The sequence below is a fragment of the Parasteatoda tepidariorum genome, chromosome 10, assembly GCF_043381705.1.
Source record: "Parasteatoda tepidariorum isolate YZ-2023 chromosome 10, CAS_Ptep_4.0, whole genome shotgun sequence".
NCBI lineage: Eukaryota > Metazoa > Arthropoda > Arachnida > Araneae > Theridiidae > Parasteatoda > Parasteatoda tepidariorum.
Window position 1 is genome coordinate 34,847,483 of NC_092213.1, and position 23,385 is coordinate 34,870,867.

General features: G+C 29.8%; 1 protein-coding gene across 1 annotated transcript in view; it reads right to left on the minus strand.

Annotated features, from left to right (window-relative positions):
* Positions 1 to 23,385, minus strand: part of LOC107457418 (uncharacterized) — a 65,001-nt gene that overhangs the window by 17,982 nt on the left and 23,634 nt on the right. Inside the window, exons 2-4 of the mRNA XM_043044283.2 lie at positions 19,958 to 21,312; positions 6,500 to 6,745; positions 379 to 479 (exon numbers count right to left, since the gene is read on the minus strand). Coding sequence (XP_042900217.1) covers positions 379 to 479; positions 6,500 to 6,745; positions 19,958 to 20,760 — 1,150 coding nt within the window. The 5' untranslated portion in view covers positions 20,761 to 21,312. The remainder of the gene's footprint in view (positions 1 to 378; positions 480 to 6,499; positions 6,746 to 19,957; positions 21,313 to 23,385) is intronic.

The window sequence follows — 23,385 nt, forward strand, 5'->3', positions numbered from 1 at the left end:
GCAACGAGTAATTGTCTATAATTTTTCTTTGTTTTATCTTCATTTTGAACTTATCTAATGAGTTCTGTTTACTTGCAGCTTATGTGCAATAAATGAAACTTTTTGTTTTTCTTAACTTTCTTCGTGTTTTCTATATATATATATATATATTTCTTCCGAAAATGTCTCACAGTAATCTTACCAGAAACTTTTTCACCGTGTAATATTGGACACTAAAATGTGGAGTTTAGGGAAAATTTTGTCAAAAAAATGCCTTTCAGTAGATATCTCACTGTTGTTTCTAGGCAATTTTTTGATTTTTTCCGATATTGGACTTTTTTCCTCTATGGTTGCTAAATAATGATTGTACCTTAGAAGGTTCATCAAAGTATAACTCACCATAGCTCGTATCAAAGGCGCAAATGTATTCAGAGGTTTGAAACTGTCTAATGAGAGACGTCTTCCCCACTTCATCACCTCCCATCAATGCAACTTTGTATCTGCAGAAAAGGAAAATGCAATTAATATAATTATCAGTAAATAATAAAAGGGGTATTTATTTTCTTTTTTAAATAATAAATTACTTATGAGTTGTATTTAATTGAATATTTCATGACAAGATGAAAGGAGAAAGAAGCTCTTCCGCAGGACCACATACTCCTAGAGTGTACGTACGCTAATTTTCTCCATATAAGCCTAATTTCATTAAAAAAATTATATAAAGTCATTACTGCAATCAAATATGCTGAAATTTCCAGTTTACTATCGTACCTGAATATACTGCAGTAAAATGTTCGTGATACTGAAAAAAAAATATCTTGCGATTGTGAACGACAAGTCTACACCCCCATCTACCAATAAGTATTCCTTCCTCTTCCTACTCCGTCAAGCAAAAATCCAATCAAAAATAAGTAATTCATGTGTGCCCAATCCTCTTGAGAGAGAGAGAGAGAGAAAGAGAGAGAGAAAGAGAGAGACAGAGAGAAATTATAACGGACTCCAACCTCCATCTAGTGTCACTTATAAAATTGAAATAAAACTTTCGTAATTGAAGTCCGTTAGATCAATGTTTCCCAAAGTGTGGTACGTGTATCCCCAGGGGTACGCGAACAGTTTAGCAAAGGTTAGCGTTCTTATGCGAAATATCTTGCAACAAACGAAAATTTCAAAATTTTTTATTTACCAACAAAGCTAGCCATGAAAATTTACGATTACGTATTTTTCTATTGGCTACTTTTGGCAGAGTTAACTGTTAATAATTAGTGGCGTTAACAGTGATTTTTAACTTTTGCGCGATTTTTTTTATCGTAAAAAATTCCTTCGTTTTTCTATTAGTGGTACTCAGCTTTACGAAAAATTTAGAAAGGGTACACAAAAGTCATGAGATTGGGAAACACTTCGTTAGATCATAGGCTGGTGGATTCAGAAAAGCTCGTCTCATGTATAATACCATGAGCCATGACGAATGACCCACGTCATCAGGTATATGTAATCACGGTTCTGAACGGGTTAACTAGCCAGATTTATTTCATAACCGTCGTTGAATATGCGACCATTGCTGAACAGCAGCAATTTTGGGGGTTTATGACTACCAATGTTCAACTCCGCAGCCTTGTACATTGTTGTAAGAAATTAAGAGAATTTGCAGACTGGGTCGATTATCTCTAGAGCTACTGGGCCAATTTTAATGAAATTTGATACAATACAAACAAATAACCATTCAACAATTGTAATACACACATGATCGTGCGGAACTCTCGTTGGAGTAGAAAGGTATGAAACAGCGGTTCCAGAATAAATACAAAAAGGGTTAATAGGGGTATGGTCCCCTCTTAGAGATATACAAGCCTTGCAGCGTGATTTCATACTTGAAATAAGGCAGTTCATCATTTCCTGTGGCACTTGGTCTCACTCATTCAGCATCGCTGTTTTCATTCCGCGGATGGTTCTTGGAGTTGGGTAGAGAGTTGCAATTGCCCTCCCCAGAACGTTCCAGACGTTCTCTACAGGGTTGAGGTCTGGAGATCTGGCTGGCTAATCCATCCGGTGAATATCTTCCCTCTCTAGAAATTAGTCGACCTGAAGAGCTCCACGTGGCCTCACGTTATCGTCTATTAAAATGAACTTAGAGCCAACTGCACCCCTGAAAAAGTAAACATAGGGCCCCAAGACCTCATTCCTATACCTCACACCACTCACAGAGCCTCTTTCAAAGACATGGAGAGGTGTGCGGCCATCCAACATGCTTTTAAAACACAGCTCTTCAGTAACTAAATAAAAAATCTCTATTCAAGACATTTTTTCTTCTAAATTTCACACATGGTCAAAAATGTAACTAAAAAAACAGTAACTCAAACTTTTGTTGTTTTTACATCAAACATTAAATAATGTATTCAGTAATAATTCTCAGTATTTTATTTTATTACGGATTAAAATATATTATACACATTTATTTCTTATTTGTTACAAAAAATTATAAATGACTAATTTTGTTTAATCATTTTAACTATTTTTTTAAATTTAAATTGTCTAAAGAAATTATTACCATTAGAATAAAGAATTAACGTAAACTATTCATTCATGCTTAAATACTTTTAATATTAGTATCCCAATAATCAGTTTTTAAAATTTAAAATGAGCACTTTTATTATAACTTACAATTCTCTAGTCACTATATTAATTAAAGGAAACAATTTTGAACTTTATCAAGCACATTTGTAGGAATGTTAATTAGCTATAGCATCGGACACGCATTTCCTTTGCAGTAATTATCCTGATGAAACCCTAACTGCAATACCGACATTTCAATTAGGTTTTACTAGATCACTTTTCGAATTAAGCAAACATCTTAGGATATCCCAGTAATATCCTAGGACAGCGCTATTATTCAGTCAAAGTGGCATTATTAAAGCATTACGCATTGCGTGAAATTAAAATGCTTTTCGGTTTACATTATTTCAACTATTTAAACTAAATACTTCTAACTTTTCTCTTTAAAGTAATTTAAATCCAGTATGATAAAAGTAAACGTTTTCAAACATAATTTCTAAATTCCAACACGTAAATATTTTTTTAATATGCTGATTTATTATTTTAGTTTCTAACTCTCAAAACCATTAATCACTATTTTTACATCAGTAAAAAATAATTTAAACATTTTGATATTTTTAAAAAAATGATGAATAATAAAAAAATTGATTAGCATAAAAATGATGATATGCATGAAAATTCCATTAAATCAAAGACATATACCTGTTCATAAACTTTTATTAAGCATATTAAATATTCTCCTTTTTCTGAGTCTGTGTAAAATTTTCTAATATCCCTAACTTTTCATTTATATAAAATATTTCTAAAAAATCTCCCTAAAAATCATCACACACTAAAAAATCATCTAATATAAAAATATTTCTAAAAAATCTCACTTTACCTTTGCTTATTTTTATAGCATATTTAATTGTTATTTTATTTTATAACCGTCGTTGAACAGCCGACCCATTTTCATGGGTTTACGACTACTTACGTTCAACTCCGTAGCCTTGTAATTTTGAACCAATCCAGAAGACAAGGAAACTCCTGGATCAGTACCCCCAGAGGTATTGATTTGTTGTGGGAACATGGAGGACTTTGAGACTCGACAGATTTAACGTGCATCAGTCACCATTTACTACACGGGGAGTCTTCGGCCGGCGAGGATCGAACCCACGACTTCTTGGATATGGGCCCAGCAAGTTATACCATTAGTTTGAACTAAAATTAATTTCAATGACAGTTCTTATAAAAACTGACGCCCGGTGGCTGAGCGGTAGCGCTTCGCGCTGCCTTGCCACAATTCCCTGGTTCGATCCTCGGGCCGGGCAAGGCTGACTCAGCCTTTCATCCCTTCAGTGGGTCGATAAATGAGTACCAAGCATGCTTGGGAACTAAACATTGGGGGTTCCGAGTTCGGCTGACCACCTGACTGGATCATCTGCTCCTGCACCCCAGTGCCCAAGGTCAAGAAAACTGAGATGGGCACAGTAGGCTTTGGCTCTCAAGGTCTGTCGCGCCGCTGAGTTTAGTATTCTTATGAAAACTAGTTCAATACAAAATTTTGGCATATCTACTAATTCGTATTAAAACAAAATTAAACCAAAACATATATATTTAGTGCACCATTGCGTATCAAAACGAATTCTACACAAATTATTTTTGTTTTGAATCTGAGTATTCCAGAATGTAATATACGACTTAAAGTAGGCAAATATGTTTAGTTTAACTAATATTGTCAAAATGTGAGTGAATTAAAATATTTCTAACCAACAACATCGCATTAAAACGATATTGTTCTAATTTGCTTCATCTAATATATCTAATGTATATCTCTTGTATATCTAATTTGCTTCAAATTAAAAATTTCAAATGTTTTGATTATAAAATCCATCTCACAAGAGCCATCCGTTTTTTATACCGCTTTACTCTTTGTAATCTAAATCCAAAGTATTTAATACTTATGCTAAATCCCTGTATACTAGGTCTACGTAATAAACTTAAAAATTTTACTGATAAAAAAAAATACGACAATAAAACTAAACAGTTCGAAACAGTATTTTTAAACTTTATGTGAAAGAATTTAAACCTTACTATAATTCAATTTGAATAATTTAAAATGTTCTGTTGATAAAATCCATCTAACAACAACCACCCGTTTATATTTCATAATCCATATTTAAAGTATTTAACACGCATGTAAAATTCCCTGTATGCCAAGTCTGCTTATTAAACTCAAACATTTTACAGATAAAAAGAAAAGTTATTGTACGACAATAAAACTAAACAGTTAAAAACAGTATTTCAAAACTTATGAGAAAAAATTTAAACCTCAACATAAGTCATTTAACAACAAATAAAATTTTAGTGCCATAAACAGACACGCTAGGAACTAATATATTATCATGAATAGAGATAATAATTTGTCCGAGCTCCTAAATTAGTTTGTTAAAAGGCAATAAATGCATAGAGAGTAATTAAGATTGACAGAAAAATAAGTTCCCCCTTAACAAATGAAATATTTACTTAAAATGTCGTAAATTTAAAATTATCTAAGAACATTATCACCACTTTATATATTAATGATCTTTCATACTTTGTTGTGCTACTTTTAAATGTTTTTCTTTTATATTTAACCACATCATCTACAACCTAAAGTAAATTAATAGTTTTGATCAATCTTCAAAACACGCAAATTGGGGGAGATAATATATGACTGCATTTAAAACTTTTACTTAGTTTATTTGTCCTTAAATAAAGAGTACAAATAAATATCACCTATGAATGTGTGATATTTATCAGTGTATAAGTGCATTGAAAATGACTACATTATTTTAGAAACAATAGATTTCACCATAATAAATTTTAGTAACGTTCTGAAAAAGAATCATAAACTGTAAAATAAACTTAAACATTAGAAACAATAAGTAGTTCAAAATAAAATTGATATACTGTTTATAGAACTCAAGTACTAAGATAGTGTATTGCTGGAAAAGAGTCATATTTTTGAACTGTAACAGGAATTGAAAAAAATAAGATTGTTTCTTTCAGAATATTTTTTTAAATACTGTCAAGTTATTTGAAGCATTGATCTTAACTATGTTAAAATACTTAGAACTGGAATATATGGGTCTTTCTTTGAACTGGATCTATTATTCTTAGAACTGGAGCTATGCTAATAGTCTTTGAACCTTAAACTGGAATATTCTTTGAACTGGAGCAACGCTAATAATCTTTGAACCTTGAATTGGAATATTCGTTGAACTGGAGCTACGCTAATAGTCTTTGAACCTTGAACTGGAATATTCTTTGAACTGGAGCTATGCTAGTAGTCTTTGAACCTTGAACTGGAATATTCTTTGAACTGGAGCTATGCCAATAGTTTTTGAACCTTGAACTGGAATATTCTTTGAACTGGAGCTATGCTAATAGTCTTTGAACCCTGAACTGCAATATTCTTTGAACTGAAATCATGAATTGAAGAGACGAACATTGTTCCTTTAAAAAAAAGCATACGCTGCTGCTGCAGAATGATTGAGTGGTAAATGGGTGCATTAAATAAATAAATCATATTTAATAACTAACAAATTTAATAAAAAATAAAGCAACATGATACGAAATGGGGCCTTTCAATAAGCAATCCACTTCCACTCATTGCCTGCTTCATTAGTGATTACAGAATTATTGTGAGTGATTACAACGCCCTCTTTTGGTCAGGCAGAAATTCCGAACACCTGTAAAGTGAACTCAGATACTAAAGAAAACGATATTTTTTCTTGCAAAAATAGAATCATATACTTTGAATTGCAGAAACGAACTTTATTTCTTTCAGAAAAGAGTAATGCACTGTAAAATTACTTCTTGCAGAAATAGAATTATATATTTCTTAACTGAAATCAAGAATTAGTGTAAAGAATTTTGTTACTTTAAAGTAAACAAAGACAATGGAAAAAGTACCACCCATATTTCATAAAAAAATAATTTATTTTACCTTTGTGGTTTTCTGTTGCAATTCCAATGCGAACTGCTGGAAGTCATGGGATACGATTTAGTTGAGGCGACATCCCATTGGCTATTGCTGCAGGATGGGGTAAAGTCCAGAGCAGGAACTGATGTCAGTGAATGGGATCGAAAAGAATCACCCCAGTTGATTAACCCTTTAGATGTCACAGTGAAATTTCGAAGGCGGCGAATATCTTCCTCGTCAAATTCGTCAGCTTCCGCCAATGGATAAGGCCTATAAAATAATTGAATATCATATGATTCAGTATAGTGTTAAAAAACCTGGAGGCAAGGTTTATACGAAACACCTCCTAAAAAAAAGAAGGCTTCCATATGGATTAATTTGGCAATCCTACACAATGAACATAAACTGCGCACTGGAGATTATTAATAAAGATGTCACAACGTTAGAACTACTAGAGGATCGGATTCCCTGTTTGTGGTTGTGTGAGCAGGCCTTATCTATTCTAGAAGGTGTTGATATAGTTCGCATAATATGAATTGAGAATTACAAAGCAACCGATGGCCAAAAATGCTACCGTACACTGCTATAGGTGAGCTTCCCTATTATGGACTGGTTTCTAATACGTATTTGAACGGGTATGTTTATTTTATTTATCATCTCTTTTTAATTATCGTCCTTAAATTATCATCCTTTTATGTTAATCTTTCATTTTCCAATAACTGTTAATTTTTAATTTTCTAATAACTGCTAATTTTCATTTTCTAATAATGTTCGAAAGTTGCTCATACTTGTGTATTTTATGGTAGTTTATTTGGCGACTACTTACAAATCTCACCAATTTGATTGCAAAATCTAAAAGCTTTGATGGAGCAGCTATTTCTATGCCAATTTGAATGTTCTAAATCTTTTTCAAGTTAGTAGCCGCAGTATGGAGTCACGTTTAAATATGAAAGGTGTCATGAAACATACAATATCGCTAAATATTTTAGTTCATTTTTAATAAAATTATTTCTTAATAATTTCTCCTTTTTTTTTAACCTTTTCGTGGCAGAAATGCGGTTTATTAAGAACTCGCTTGGGTTTTTTTCTCTTAATATTGCCTTAAATCTTATTTTAATATTTAATCTTCCTACTTTGAGAAACAAAAAGTGTGGTCAAAACTACCAGAGTATGTTTCTAACTCTAAGGGAACGCCAAAAAGTTCGGTAATTTTTACCGAAGTGCTTTGGTAATGGATTTTGGTAAAATTAACAAAAATGTGGTTTTATGATGTGCGATAAAATTTGTTCAATGTGAAAAAACTATTTACATTGGGCAAAAAATTAAGTTGATATAAATATGGATGACTTACAGAGACAACGACACAATTGTGAACTATATAGGCTACTTAAGGAAGTAGATATCAACAAATACATTGAAATAAGTAACTTAAAGCTTGAGACTAACATCGGTCGAATGGATCCTGCTTCATTAACATTTAAGATCTTCAATTACAAACCATTGGAAACTAAAGTTTAAGGTAGGCCTAAGATCAGATGGCTTAACTGTGTGCAAGAGGATCGAGTTAAATATATATATATTTTTCCAGTGTGTGGGAAAATCATTCTCCAAAACAAAAATTTACTCTCCAAATTTACGATCTTATTGGATTTGGCATGGTGGTCCTGTTACCCATATTTTGACAGTCAAAAGTGTAAACTTTTCGAAAAAGAGGTAAATTTATCATCGGGACCATGTTCTCCAGATTGCAGCTACTACCCATATTTTGATAGTTAAAAATCTAAACCTGTCGAAAAAAGTACTTCTTTCAAAAAAAGTACGTTTTATACATGATTCTGCTACCTAACTAATAGTTAATACTAGTTACTTAAGATATATGAGATCCCCATACTGGATCATTATGATCGGCATTTAGTTTGCAAAAATCCAATCATTAGAACAAAAGTTATTCAGGATGATATCTTTTTTCCCCCAAAACTATACACTACTATTAGCAGAGTATGTAATAAAGATGAAAGATGAAGAATATCTAAAGTCAGTGATTCTAAATACTTATGCTTAACTTCTGGAAAAACTGAGAAAACTGATTATACTATTTCAATCAAAGAAACCTTACTATTTCCAATACCGTCATCATCATATGAGTTCTTATTGAATTCTCATTATGGACCCTGCAGTTCTTCTTGATGGCATTCTATGTTCCTCTCGACAAATATTCTATAGTTTCGCGAACTAATTACATTTTCAGTGAAAAGCGGAGAAATAAATTTTTGAACATATAATAAAGAGCGAGAACTTTATTTCAATTGCAAATCTCTTTCCTGAAAGATGTTTAGTAATTCGCAAACTTTTATAAAAGATTTATTTTGAAAGAGAATTTATTCTTCCGCGGTGAGAATGAATAGATTGATAAAACTTGTGACATTGAAAGTTAAGTTAATAAGAAATAGTTAACTGAAAACTTCGTGTATAACTATTATTAAAATTAGAAAATTTTCAAACTCAAAGTCAATATCAAAGCACTTCGGTTAAAATCACCGTGCTTTTTGGTGTTACCATAGTGCCAAAAACTCTGTAAATTGCACCATATTCAAGTAGTTCTGACCATGCTTTCGTTTCTCAATGTATTTCTGAGAAGATTTATGAGCATGTTAAAATTAATATTTAAAAACAAGTTGATATTGATATTGGAAAGTACGTTAAAACTAATATTTCAATATTTAAAACCAGTTTTTGAAGAAAGAAAAAAAATTACAAATATATTTTAAAAGTTATATGTTTTGACTTTGACGTAGAATTTTGTTTAAAGTAGACACGATTATTACGGATAAAGTTTAACTCGTAAATAAAGTTAACATTATATTTTGAGTATGAAGTTAACATTACGAACGAATTCAATACGTAATTACAGATACGTATTGAATTCGTTCGTATACATGTAGGACATATATTTCACTTGTACATTGAGAACGTACCCTTCGGCTAATAGAATCAGGAATTTGGTTGCTTAGTTAATAAGATATAGCTACTAAGCTAGCTGATAGTGAAAATTATAGAAATATATTTGGTACATAATGCCAATTGAAAGAAATTCTTTTTATTTTATTAGGAAATGTCGAGAAAATGATAAAATTTGAAAATACATTGAAAATGTAAAAAAAAAAGTCAAAACACAAAATTTGTCAATTACTAAGAATAAAGAATTATTACTCTTGTATCTTTAATATATTGTAAAATACGATAAAGTTATTACCATATTTTAAAACCTAATTTCAATAACTGTAATTCTTAATTATCTTTCCTAGTCATTTTTTTTACCGATTTTTAAACAATTGGGTTTCATACTAACAGTGTACGAATAAAAAAAAATTTAAATTACAGTGCTGCATGTTAATGACATTTCTAGTAAAAAAACGTAATTCTAGTTAATAAAACCAAAATACTCAGTATTTAAGCCTATTATTTGGTAATTTATGTGTTCATATGGTAAGGGTTTACTGGAAATTTTGGATTCAAAAATCATAGTTCCTATTACCTTACATTTAGTAAAAATTTAAAACTGAAAAGTAAATTTAACAGAATAAGCGGTTTTCTTAAGCCATGCTCTAAAGTGAGAAAAGTACCTAATTTTATTACGTTAACCAAATTTTATCATACACTATGAACTATATTTTAATTTTAGTTTTAGAAAAATCATTGCCAAAGCGTTTCAGTAAATTTTACTGAGTTTTTTGGTGTTCCCTTAAAACTAGAAAAATGGTAAATTTTACCATTTTCTGGTAATTTTGACCATATTTGTTTCGCAATGTACAAACTTTTACAGATGCCTATTTGATTTTTGCTCAAGCGTATCGGAGAAACTTTACCTTAGTTTATAAAATAAAACTCGAAACTTCCTTGGAAAGAAAATAATTAAGGAAGGAAGAAAAAAATACTTCCCCAAATACTCTTTCCACTTACTATGAAAGAAATTTTGTTGCTGCTCTTCTTTTATATTTTTACTTATTTTCTTAATTTTGAAAAATAGTTTTTCAACACATAAAATATCTGAAAAACATTAGAGCAGAAACTAAAAAGTAATTTTTAGATTATTCAGCATTTAAAAATAATAATAATGATAAGAAAAAATCACCATTCATTGCATCTTTAACAACAACAAAAAATTACAAAGAAAAGATTTGAGTCTGGAGTTAATTTTATTCTATTAAACACATCAGTTAGAAAGACTTTTCACAGAAACCTGTCAAAAATATCTATGTAGAAATAAATTCTAATCCTGAAAGTTTTAAAGAAAGTTTGCGTCTTTCCGTTAATGTCTCTTTCAAAGAATTTTTTTTCTGAAACATTTCCAAAAAGAAATAGTTTTCTAAAGTTTTTTTTTGTCAGAAAATCAGAAACCAACTTGAATGCTAGAGTAAAATATTTTGCCGTTAGTAACTTTCAAAAGCACATTTGTATTTTATTATTATTTTTATAGTTTAAGTAATTGATGATTGAATTAAAAAACAAAACAAGAGTAATATTTAAAACATCTAAACGTTTGTTTCACTATTATAGTTTTTTTTTTAAATTTAAGCAGATTGTAAGAAAATAATGCAAATTATTATAAATAGAAATGTGATTACAATTGAACTTGTCTTAGAAGTAAAATCATTGGGTAAAAACCTATTGGGGATTAAATTTTAATTCAATGTATACTGATAAAAGTAAATTAGAATAGTAATTGAAATTTCTCTTTTAAATAAATTCTTTGGAGTGAAAATTTATCAGGGATTAAATTTAACTGAAATAAATAAATATAAGCTACAATGGATGATAGAATTTTTTTTAGGAAATAAATCCGTTAGAACAAAAACCAATTTAGAATTAAATTTAATTAATGATGAGAAATGCGAATTGCTATATGTGATTAAAAAATTTCTTAGAAATGCATTTTCGGGGCTATATACATATATATCGACGTCGAAATTTAATTTTCGCTGAGAAATTTTAGTTTATTTTTTCACCGATTACTATAGGTTGTTGAACCTATTGGGGCTAAAATTAAAATTTTATTGAAAAAAAACTACGATAGGTAATTCAAATAATTTTATTTAGTAAAAAACTTCGTTAAGGGAAAAACTTATGGGGCTTAATATTTAATTTATATTCTTTAAAGCGCAATATAAAAATTTTTCAAATTAGAAATTTTCTCAAAAATTTATGTTGAAAATATAACAGTAACGGAATTATATTTTATTTAGTTTGTAAATTGTTTAATTTTTGAATTTATTATTGATTTTCTTTAGTTATTTATTTTATTCATTTCTTTCACTTAAAAAATGCAAATTTTATAAGTTTGGAAGCCATTCCATAACCAGTAAATTTAGTATTAGAGTTTTTCATTTATTTCATTTTTGACAGCTTGTTTTCATTTAATTATTCTTTCTTTTACTTGATACGGTTCACATCTTTTAGATTATTTATCAGTAAAATATTTTCTGAGTTATAAAATTTAAAAAAAATCATAGTTTTAAAATTCTGTTTCTCAAAAACTATTCAATTAAATTCATTCAAATTTTCTATTTTATCATTTAAAATTACATAAACTATAATAACGCAAAAAAAATTGTACAAATTACAACTCAAAATTTTTTTGTTCCTTATTAATTAAAATAATAAATAATAAAAATGAACTTTTTAAAAATTATTTCTTATATGGAATCACTAATTCATAACAATGAGCAAAAATTGCGCACGTTTTCTAGATTGCAGATACTAACCATATTTTGATAGTAAAAAAATCTAAATCCATCAAAAAATATATGCGTCTATCATCAGGACCATGTTATCCAGATTACAGCTACTATCCATATTTTGGTAGTAAAAAATATAAATCCATCAAAAAATAAATAAGTTTATCATCGGAACCATGATTGCAGCTACTACGCCAGAATCAAAGTTAAGGATTTCAAATTATTAGCCAGTAAATTAGTCAAATAACAAAAGTATTAGCCAACTTTCGATAGTCTTCGCCAAATGCAAATCTTAACAATTTTTTATGATTAATTTTTTCCCCATAGAAAACTATTTTACTGTCGTTTGTTTCAGACTTATATTATTTGAACCCAATTCTAATTGGTTATGCGGTGCAATTATAGAAAATTACTTTCATCGAATAAAAAATACTGATTTGCTTAGAAAAATTTATTTTAACGTAATTTATACGTAATTTTGAGGATGGAGTTAAATATATATTTTACTTTTCAGTGGAAAAATCATTCGCCAATTCTTTCACCAAAATACAATTTTATTCGCCAAATTTACGATTTTATCTCATTTGGCTTGGTGGCGCATGCTTAGCGCAGGCCCTGATACCATATTTTGACATTCAAAAGTCTAAACTTTTCGAAAAAGAGGTAAGTTTACTATCGGGACCATGTTTTTCAGATTGAAGATCCTACTCATATTTTGATAGTAAATATTCTAAATCTATGGAAAAACATGTAAGTTTATCATCGGGACCATGTTTTCCAGACTGCAACTATGACTCAAAGTTTGATAGTTAAAAATCTAAACCTGTTAAAAAAAAGATAAGTTTTTTCAAAGAAAGTACGTTTTGTATATGATCCTGCTACCTAACTAATAGTTAATACTAATTACGTAAGATATATGATATCCCCATAACGGATCATTAGGATTGGCATTTAGTTTGCAAAAATCCAATCATTAGAACAAAAATTCAGGGTGATATCGTTTTTTTTATTTTCCTAACTAAACACCACTATTAGCAGAGTATGTAATAAAGATAAAAGATGAAGAACATCTAAAGACATGGATTCTAATAACTTATGTTTAATTACATGGAAAAACTCAGAAAACTGATTATACTATTTCAATCAAAGAAACCTTACTATTTCCAATACTGTCATCATCATCTGAGTTCTTATTGGATTCTCATTATGGACCCAACAGTTCCTCTTGATGGCATTCTATGTTTCTCGCTACAAATATTCTATAGTTTCACGAACTAATTACATTTTCAATGAAAAGCGGAGAAATAAATTATGAACATATAATAAAGAGCGAGAACTTTATTTCAATTGGAAATCTCTCTCCGGAAAGATGTTTAGTAATTCACAAACTTTTATGAAAGATTTATTTTGAAAGAAAATTTACTTTTCAGGGGTAAGAATAAATAGGTTAAAAAAAAGTATGACATTGAAAATTAGGTTAATTAGAAACAGTTTATTGACATTTTTGTGTATAATTATTATTAAAATTAGAAAAATTTCAAACGCAAAGTCAATATCAAGGCACTATATCAAAGGTTACTCATTGGCAGAATGGTTGTTGTCAAATTCTTTTTGGAAGAGAAACTTTATTGTGATTTCATCTTTATTCATCTATTGTGATGACATCTTTAACTGTTAATTTTAAATTGCTCGGTATATAATTTCACAGACATATTTAAATGCAGTCCAGACGCATTCTGTGTAAATTCTTTTGATGACTGAATAGACATTGAACAGCCAATCGAGATTAATATTAAAATTTTCAAATTGGTACAACGGTGTTTGATAGAGATTGTAAGCTGCATCATACACCCAATTCGTATTCACAAGTTCATATACGAAATATGATTTGAAAGCTAGGCGTGAAAGGCAGTCTACGGTCTTGTGCAAGTTATTGGGTACGTTGACAATGGATCCTTTTATCTCTAACTGGTGATCAACCCCCTGTTCTCGTATTTGCATGAAAGTGGTTTGGAGAGTCACCATTCGCTCTTCGGTAGGGTTCAATTCTCTCAACCATTTTGGTACTTTTGTGAGGGACGGGATTCATGTTTGCGAACGGAATCCTTTCGTTTTTCCGTTTGTGTGTAACGCTTAAAGTATTCCCGTCTACGCTCTTTGGCTTTAGCTTTTTCAGCTTTGGTTAGACATCGCTTTTTTTTTCTTGCTTCAACTCTAACTTTTGGACCGTGTCAATCAGTATGGACTCTCTTTATTTGCGATATTCACCTGGATTAGTATTGAAAACTATCTAGATTGAAAGCTAGGTTAGAACTGATTCTTAATTAAAACAATAAAAACAAAAATATGGTTCAAATGATGAAATTCATTCACAATTCAAGAAGCACTCATTGGATCTCTCTGGTCCCATATCTCAAAAATAAACTCTCCAATTTAGTGTGTAACAAAATTAAAAGTGAAAAAAAGAATTCTAAAAAAGTTATCAAACAGCAGCGGTCGCCATAGCAGCGCATGCGCACTGTTTACGATTACTCTTGATTATTGTAGTTGAAAAGTGTGGACGCCATGAAATCCGAACCAAGACCCATTTTGTCAAAGGGTAATATGTTTTAAAAGTTTTATGTTTTGACTTTGACGTAGAAAAGTTGATTTCGACATTTTTTTTTTTAAGAAAATAATTTAAAAAAAATTTAGTATCTGCCATTTTTTCAAGGTAAAGATGGGTTAACTTAGGTCAGTGTCTGAAGAACACAATTCACTGATCTAGATTTTTGGAAAGCGTATCATAATGTCACATTTTTTTAATTTAGTCTATGACCCATTTATTTCAGCTATTTTGAAATCTATTTTTTAATTTCTTCAGCTTGCAACAGATTAAAGTCTCCCTATACACAAGTTTATTATCCATCTTGTTTTATTTTATTCTCTTTTCCAAGCTTATTCCACTATTCCATTGGTCAAAACACTTTTTTTCCTTGTTGTAATTTGTTTGAAATTTTCTTTTGTTCATCTGTGTTACAATCCCTGTGTTATTCTGAGTTTTAACACTGATAAGGACGAAAGTTAATCCTTACAAAAACGAAAACTACTGTATGTGTTTTTCGCAATATTTGAGCTTTTTTTTCATTTTAATTAATAAAACTAATGCACGCGCAGTAAGAAAAGTAATTTTCTTCGTCTCAATCTTTAATTTTTTTTTCCATTAATGTTGTGTTATCCAATCATCATCGAATAAAGATGAGGTTGAGATCTGTAGTAATATATTTAGTCTATAGAATTTGAAACCAACTAAAATTGTTTTTAGATGTTTTAGAAATGTAGATAAAAGTAGTTCATTATAATTAATTTATTATTTTTTTAACAATTTTTCCCTTTTAAAATTTAAAATTTTATTGAGTTATGGATTTTTTAAGGTTTTTAAAAATTTCATGAAGTAAATAAAAACGTTTCTGAAACTTTATGTATCGTTTTTGCAAAATCTAAGAATATTAAATATCATATTATTTAGGATGTCGGAAGCATTATATTTTGTGAAAAGATAGCTGCTGAAAAGAATGACATAAATCATATTACAAAATTTTGAGTGATAAAGAAAAAAGCTAAAATTCCTAAAATGGTATTAAACCGTCAATGACGTAAAAAAATGACTATCAATGATAGATATTTATTGAGTAAGTAATTCCCTCTATATTTTAGTTACAGGTGTGATAAAAATTTTAAACAAATTATAGGTCCACTTTAATTTGCTTAAAATATGTGTTTTTTTTTATTTTATTAAATTATTTTCTTTTTTATTTGAATTAGTTAAAATATGTCGAAAATTTGTGCCTATAAATTTTATTTAACTATTAAATGGTCACATATTTAGCTTGTAGTGATAGGGAAAAGAATGACACTTATATCGTAGTACGGCTAGAGTTCCTGTTGAAATTTAAACTCTCTAGTTAGTGGGGCAGCTATTGAAACATAAATTGACAAAATATTATGCTTATACAGCAGTCAGGGAACGTTTAAAATTTAAATTGTAACCCAGCATGATTGAAATTTAAGTAAGCTAGATAGTTCGAAAAGTGGTTGAAACCTAGATTAGCGGGTAATTTTGATTATAGCAGTCAAGAAATGATTGAAGTTTATATTATAATAAGGCATACAGTTGAATTTGAATTTAAAGCTCTCTAGCTAGTTTGAGAAAGGCAAATCTATTGACTACTCTTAATGGTAAGTAAATGATGAAGTTTGTATTATAATCTGGCATGAAGCTCTAGTTGAAATTTAATGCTTAAAGCACTGATTGGCAACGAATTCAAGTACGAAGATTATTGAAACTCGTATTAAAATCTAGCACAGAAGTCCGGCTGGAAATAATCTATTTCTAGCTAGTCGGAAAAATAGGTAGGGGAATTATTCTGCCTCTAGTAGCCAGAAAACGATTGAAGCTTATAATACTATCAGGCACAAAGTTCCAGTTGAAATTTTAAAATTTTAGCACTCTAACTTGTCGGAGAGAGGTTGAAATAGTGATTAGTGAACTATTCTGCCTACAGGAGCTAGTAAACGTTTAAAGTTTGTATTGTAATCGGTTAAAAGTTAAGCTCCTGTTAAAATTAAATAGCCACTGTAAAAAGTATCGATCAGTTACTGTTAAAATTTAAACATGCTAGCTACTTAGTGGTAAATTGATTCGCAAAGATTCTTTCTTTTAAATTTTAGGATTTATTGAAGTTTGTACAGTAATCTCGTATAGAGCTCGAGTTGAAATGTAAACACTCTAGCTAGTCGGAAATAGATTGTTGGCAAGCGCTTAAAACATTTATTGGCAATAAATGATTGAAATTCATATTGTAATATGGCAAGGAGATCCGGTTGAAATGTACGCAATTTAATTATTCGGAAAGAGCTTTAAAACTTCATGGGCCAAAAATATTGCTTGTATGGTCAGGAAAAGATTGAAATTTGTATTATAATCTGGTGCAGAGCGTCACATTAAACTTTCTAGCTGGGCGAGAAATTGTTCCACACTGCAGCAAAAAGCCCTACTTTTAGAGGTCAAAAAACGATAAAATCTTGTTTTGTCATTCGGTACAGCAAATCAGTTAAATTTCGAGCTCTCTAGCAAGTCAGAAAGATTTTTAAAATATCGATTTAAGAATTTGTTTTTAACAACAAACAAAACAGGGAAGCCTCATAATAAAACTTTGTAAAAAGTAAAAATAAAGCATACCAAATGTTACATGATTTATACTGCACAGTTACAAAGTTATTTTCTTTCTTATCATCAATTTTCATAACTGATCTAAGTTACTATAATATTTATAAAATAGATATTTTTAGAAATAAAATACACCAAACCCCCACAAATAATTTAATATGCATATTTCATTATGCAAATCGAAAATGCCTTCTTAAATTCAGTATCTCACTTAATTAAGTTTCATCAGTATATATTAATATATTAAGACTTTTTTTCCTTTTATTTCGGCGATATCTTTTACCGAACATTCTTTGGCCTCTTTTTATATTCGCCAAAAATTAACTTTGTGCAAGAGAAATTCCTCAAATTATCATTCTAGAAGAATTCTTCTTCGTTGAGATGGAAAATATTACAGATATGAATGAAATCACGCTTAAAAGATTTAGATAATTAGTTTCGTAATCAGTAAAAGATAATGTGACGTAAGATTTGATCTGGCAAAATGCCAAATTTCTGAATGTGTATTCTTAATTAGACCATCAAACGATAAATACTTCTGTCGCCAAAATCTGTTTACTTTGTAGTTTGAAATGCTAAAAACTTATTCTAGATTTCTGGGAAAGTTTCTATTATTCATCTTAGTAAATGAATGTTTAAACAGCTTTAAGTAATTTAAATAGATATTTTAATATTTTCATGTGCGATATTTTTGTGTTTAAAAATGTCAATCTCTGCATTTCAAACTATTAGACACTGACGTTTAAAACAAAACGCAACAATAAACTAAATACTGTTTATTACATTTCGTTGCGTTTTAGTTTGCTTACAAAGCATACAGATGGTGTTATTTATTTCAAAGGAATTTTTAACCAAAAGTATTATTACAATAATTTCAAGCATTCATTTTAGTACATTAATGTTTAAACAGCAATTACTGATTCAAATAGATTTTTCAATGTTTTCAAGTGTGGTATTTTTGCGTTAAAAATTGTTAATCTCTGCAATTTTTTAAAATCTATTAGACATTAACCTTAAAAACAAAACGTGTTTTCAAACTATAATTAAATAAATTATTTTGCTTTTCTGTGAAATCCGTTAATTATATAAAACTTTCTGTCACACTTCGCTGTGTTTAAGTTTAATTCCAATTCATACTTACCCTGTTATTTATTTTAACGAAATTTTTAACTATTTAAATTAAAGATTGTGTGAATATATGGTATCAGTTTTAACTCTTTAAATGTCCTAATTTTTACCATTTAAAAGTAAATTTCGCACATAAATTAGTAAATTATACAAGATTATTTGTAATGACCGTTTCTAATATGTAGATTGTGCCAAAATGACGATCATAAATTTACTCCTTAATCAAAACCCCTAATTTGTTTTTTTAGATTACCTGTCATAAAAGAAACTAAGAAAATTTACACCTTAAGATCACAGTCGAATCGGTCAAATAGTTCCTGAAAAATCGAATTTTAAAAACACTTTTTAAAAATTCGATTTCTTAGGAACTATTCGGTCGATTTCGCACAGATTTTGTATTTTCCCCACGCAAAATTACTGAAATTTTTTTCCAATTTTATCTTATGGCAGCACTTTAGTATTTTGCTTTGATTCACTAATTGCTTACGTCTCAAACAACGTCGAGGCCCTAACTGAAAATATTTTTTACGAGCCTAACGTAAACTTACGGGCAGTGGCCTTATGTTTTAAGAAAAAAATTTACGGACAGAACTGTATTTTTAAGGATTTTGGCGGGCATAATTTACGGTCAACGAATGGGACAATTTTCACCGTCTCACACGGCAATAATTAGGGTGCTTGGCTAGATTTTTCAAATAAAATTAAGCACCGTTTAAGTACTTTTTAAGCACTTAAAAATATTTTTAATCACTTTCCAAAAAAAATAATAAATTAGGTTGCATGCAGTAATAAAATTGTTTTTTTCTATCGTTTAAAGTTTTTAATTTATAAACATAAAATCTATAAAATCTCAAAAGCATTATCAAAAACTTTACACAATCGTGAAATAATATCTAGTTTCTGATAAAAATTGAAGAGGAAATTGTGAAAATCATGTATTTTTTTTGTAACTTAGAACGACAATCGATGCGGCAAAGGAAAAATCTATTTTTAAAAGATAGAAAATTAAGCACGTTTTGCAAACCCCGAATAAAAAAAGCACCTTTAAGGGCTTTTAAAAAACCTAAATAAAAAATAAGCACTTTTTAAAAACGCTACACACCCTAATAAAGATAAAGCTTTTTAGAGTATTATTTTGTTTTCACTTAAAATTTGTGGAACAATATTGGATACAGTTAATAGTTTCATGAAAGGATAAAGAAAAATTAAATAATAAATAACGAAAGAATAAAGAAAAATTAAATATTAAATAACAAAAGAATAAAGAAAAATAAAATAATAAATAACGAAAGAATAAAGAAAAATTAAATAATAAATAACGAAAGAATAAAGAAACAGCTTATGGTATATTGGTATGCTTTAATGCAAGCCTTTTTTTAGGTAACTCTTAAGTCAATAAAGAATACTTACTTGCGTAGTGAAGTGACGTCACCTTGGGCACTTTCGGAATTTCTTATTCTTGAAGGACTTTTGTCTCCTGCTTTCCGAAGCGATCGCATTGATTGGGATCTGACAACTTCAGAAGGTGATAAAGTAACTCTATTGCTCAAAGGACTCCTTCCTGGCAGATGACCGTTTGCATAACGACAGGTATCTCTTGGACTCCGACTCAATACTGTTGGATCAAGAGTTGGACTCCTACTGATACTAGCAGTAATCCTGTTGGGATTCAAAACCTTATAATCCATTGTCGGACTTCGGCGCATCAACATTTCATGCCTGAGGCAACGTCCAGGCTCCAAATTGCAGTAAGAAGCCCCGGGGTATTTTATTCGATTCAGAGACTTGGAACTACTGACTGGACTAGACTTTGGAAGCTGAGAAGATGTTCTGTTTTGGTATTTGGTATCGCTGGCAGCGTTGATGTCTTTTGTGGTGCATTTTGTAAGCGGTAGATCAAAAGTAGGACTTCTGTTTATGGTCCGAGATTCGGTATTTTTCTTGGATCTTAGAGCAGTGGAATCCATGGTTGGACTTTTGACAAGTTTAGTTGCACTATTGTTTCTAGGTTTCGGTTGGAGAGTCACTGGTGACTCTGTCAGGCGTGAGTACCCTGACGAGTCTCTTGAAAATGGAGGAAGTAGCAATGAAAAATCCGTGGTCCACCTTTTCTCTTTGGGTGTTAATCCAACATAGCTGAAATCAGATCTGCTTCTCGGTATTGGTGACTTCGAAGAAGGTTTCATGGATTCTTGTTGGGGAATTGAAGACATAGTTGAGTGATATGCTGGTTCGAATACTAAATATATTTCTAGAATCGTTGTAAGGCTTAATAAGAGACTTTCCACCTACTACTCATAATCAGGTTTTTATACAAACAATTCAAATAATCACCAGAATTTCTTCAGATAGCTCGAGTTTCAAAAATATACATTTCTAAAATGAGTGGTAAAGTATTAAAGCATCGAACGCGTTCGTAAAATAATTTACATATCTATATTTTAAAAAAGACTCTTGAAGTATAGAAAATTTATGTTTTATTGCTAGTTTTGTCCAGAATGCATTTTTCGGTATGAAATCTAGTCTCTGATCACTATTTGTTCTTGTATTGATTTGTTAATTTTCAGGTGGCTATCGCATCGTAAGATTGATGATAGTTCTGTTGTCCGACTCAGCTTGTTGCTGCATATTTCAAAAACTGTTGGAAAACTTCTCAAAACTGTGTCATATTGTAAATTTTATAACTGTTTTGGAATGCTTCATTTTTAAGGCCCATTAATTCTGCAACAAATTTCTTTTCTCCCATGTATGAAGATCTTCAAGTTCTGCAAAAATTAATAAATATTGTTATTATTGCAAGTAAAACGCTTTATCGAAAATTCAACTATGAAATAATATGAAAAGTTCGTATTGATAAATTGATAACATTAACCTGATTATAAAATTTATTTAATAAATATGTTTTGATGAAATATAGAGATAATTTTGTGATTAAAAATGATTGAAAATGTAAATGAATAAAATTAAGGCATTTAGTTATTTCAAGTTGGTGGAGAAAAAAAATCACCAAACTAGTATTGACGTCATTAATGTTAAATTATCTGTGGTAATAAGTACTACTGGTACTATGGTAATAGACATTACTGGCATTATGGACCATTGATTGTTAGGCATACCAGACTATTGATTATTAGGCAACGGAGTCTCCAAAATATTTTAACGAGGCAATTTAAAAACAAGATATAATTAACTTTAGTGTCAGAAGATGGAAATTGATGGGACGTATACTAAGAAGGTCAAGAGAGAAATCAAAAACCGTCTCTCTCTCCCGAGCTCCTGATGAGAGGAAAAAGAGAGGAAGACCAAGAATAACATGTCAGCGACCAATACAGGTGGACATGAAAGGAAAATTTAAAGGATAAGAGGAAGATAGATCCAGAGTCAAAGACCTGGAGCTGAATACCTTAGGCTCCAGACGGAGTGAAGATCATACGAAAATAAGTACTTCAGTATCTATATTGGGTACCGATACTTAATGTAAGCACTGTGATAATAGGTTACCCCCAAACAAACAAGTAAAAAGATTAAATAATTTAACAATATTGATTGTAAGTCATACAAAATTCGATCGTTCTGTATAAAAATTCATTATCTTAAGAGAAACGCTGAGAATATTGACAATAAGATTCTTCAATAATTATTTAAAATTAATTTTAAAATTGACATTTCAAAGTGTTTTGATATTTTTCAGTTCTTAATTAACTAAACGATTTTCTTACTACACATTACGTAATTTTAAAGTTGAACTCTAACAATTTCTTGTTAGAGTTCTAAGTCAGAAAACTTTTCTTCTCAAATAACTCCAAGGAAGTTAAAAATAAGGTCGGACTTTTCAAAGAGTCCTTCCACCAAGATGAAACAAATGAATAAATCAAAACAGAATCATTTTTTAATAATTAAGGACGAAAACATTTGCATTTGAAATTCGACAATGATCTTGATGTTAATGGTATAGGTGTATTCGTATTTAAAAGTGGGAGATTCTTATTTTAAAAAGGAGTATTCTTATTTTATTCATTGTTAAAAGAGCATAAATCAGGGTTAATTTTTACTATTAATTTCAGTTTTATAGCTGTAAAAGTTTCAGCTGTTTACTAACAAAGTGACGCCTAAGCATATGAATTTACTAACATATTCATTATTCTGTAAAGATCACGGATCTAATTTTAATCCAAAGTATAGATTACTTTAAAATAAATAAATAAAAAAAATAAATAAAATAAATAAATGATAAGTAATAATACAGTGGTTTTTTAGAAAATTACAGGTATTATTAATTTTAAGACAGCAAATCTTGACCACAAGTTAGATTATATGGTTAATGAAAAGCATAATTAATGTAGAATCTGATTTTGGAAAGTGCACAATTTCTCTAGAAAAAAAAACTTATTTCAGTGTGATTTACCTACACTTCATTGATTTTCCAATTGTTTAAATTGATGTCATGCATTTAAATTTCGAAAATTTCAGTGATTGAAGATAACATGAGACAATCCTTGAGTGTTTTTGAAAAAGAAAAACGTCCCAAATGCATTTGGCTGCAAACAACCTTAAAGAAACCTTTATTTTGACATTAAATAAAAACAAGAGTGCGAACGCATTGACACGAACAGTGAGCGCTGAGAGTTTATGGTTTCTAGCTGGAAGCTTACGGATAAGAAAAGAAGCAATTTATAATTTATATTACCTATTATTATCGCATAAAGGTTAACGCTAATTACTCGCTAAAATATCACTTGGTTTTTCGAAGCACTTTCGCCAAGGAAAATAAAAAAGCTACAGTTTAATTGCCTTACATTTGAATCAGATTAATAATTTTAAACTATATGAACCATCTT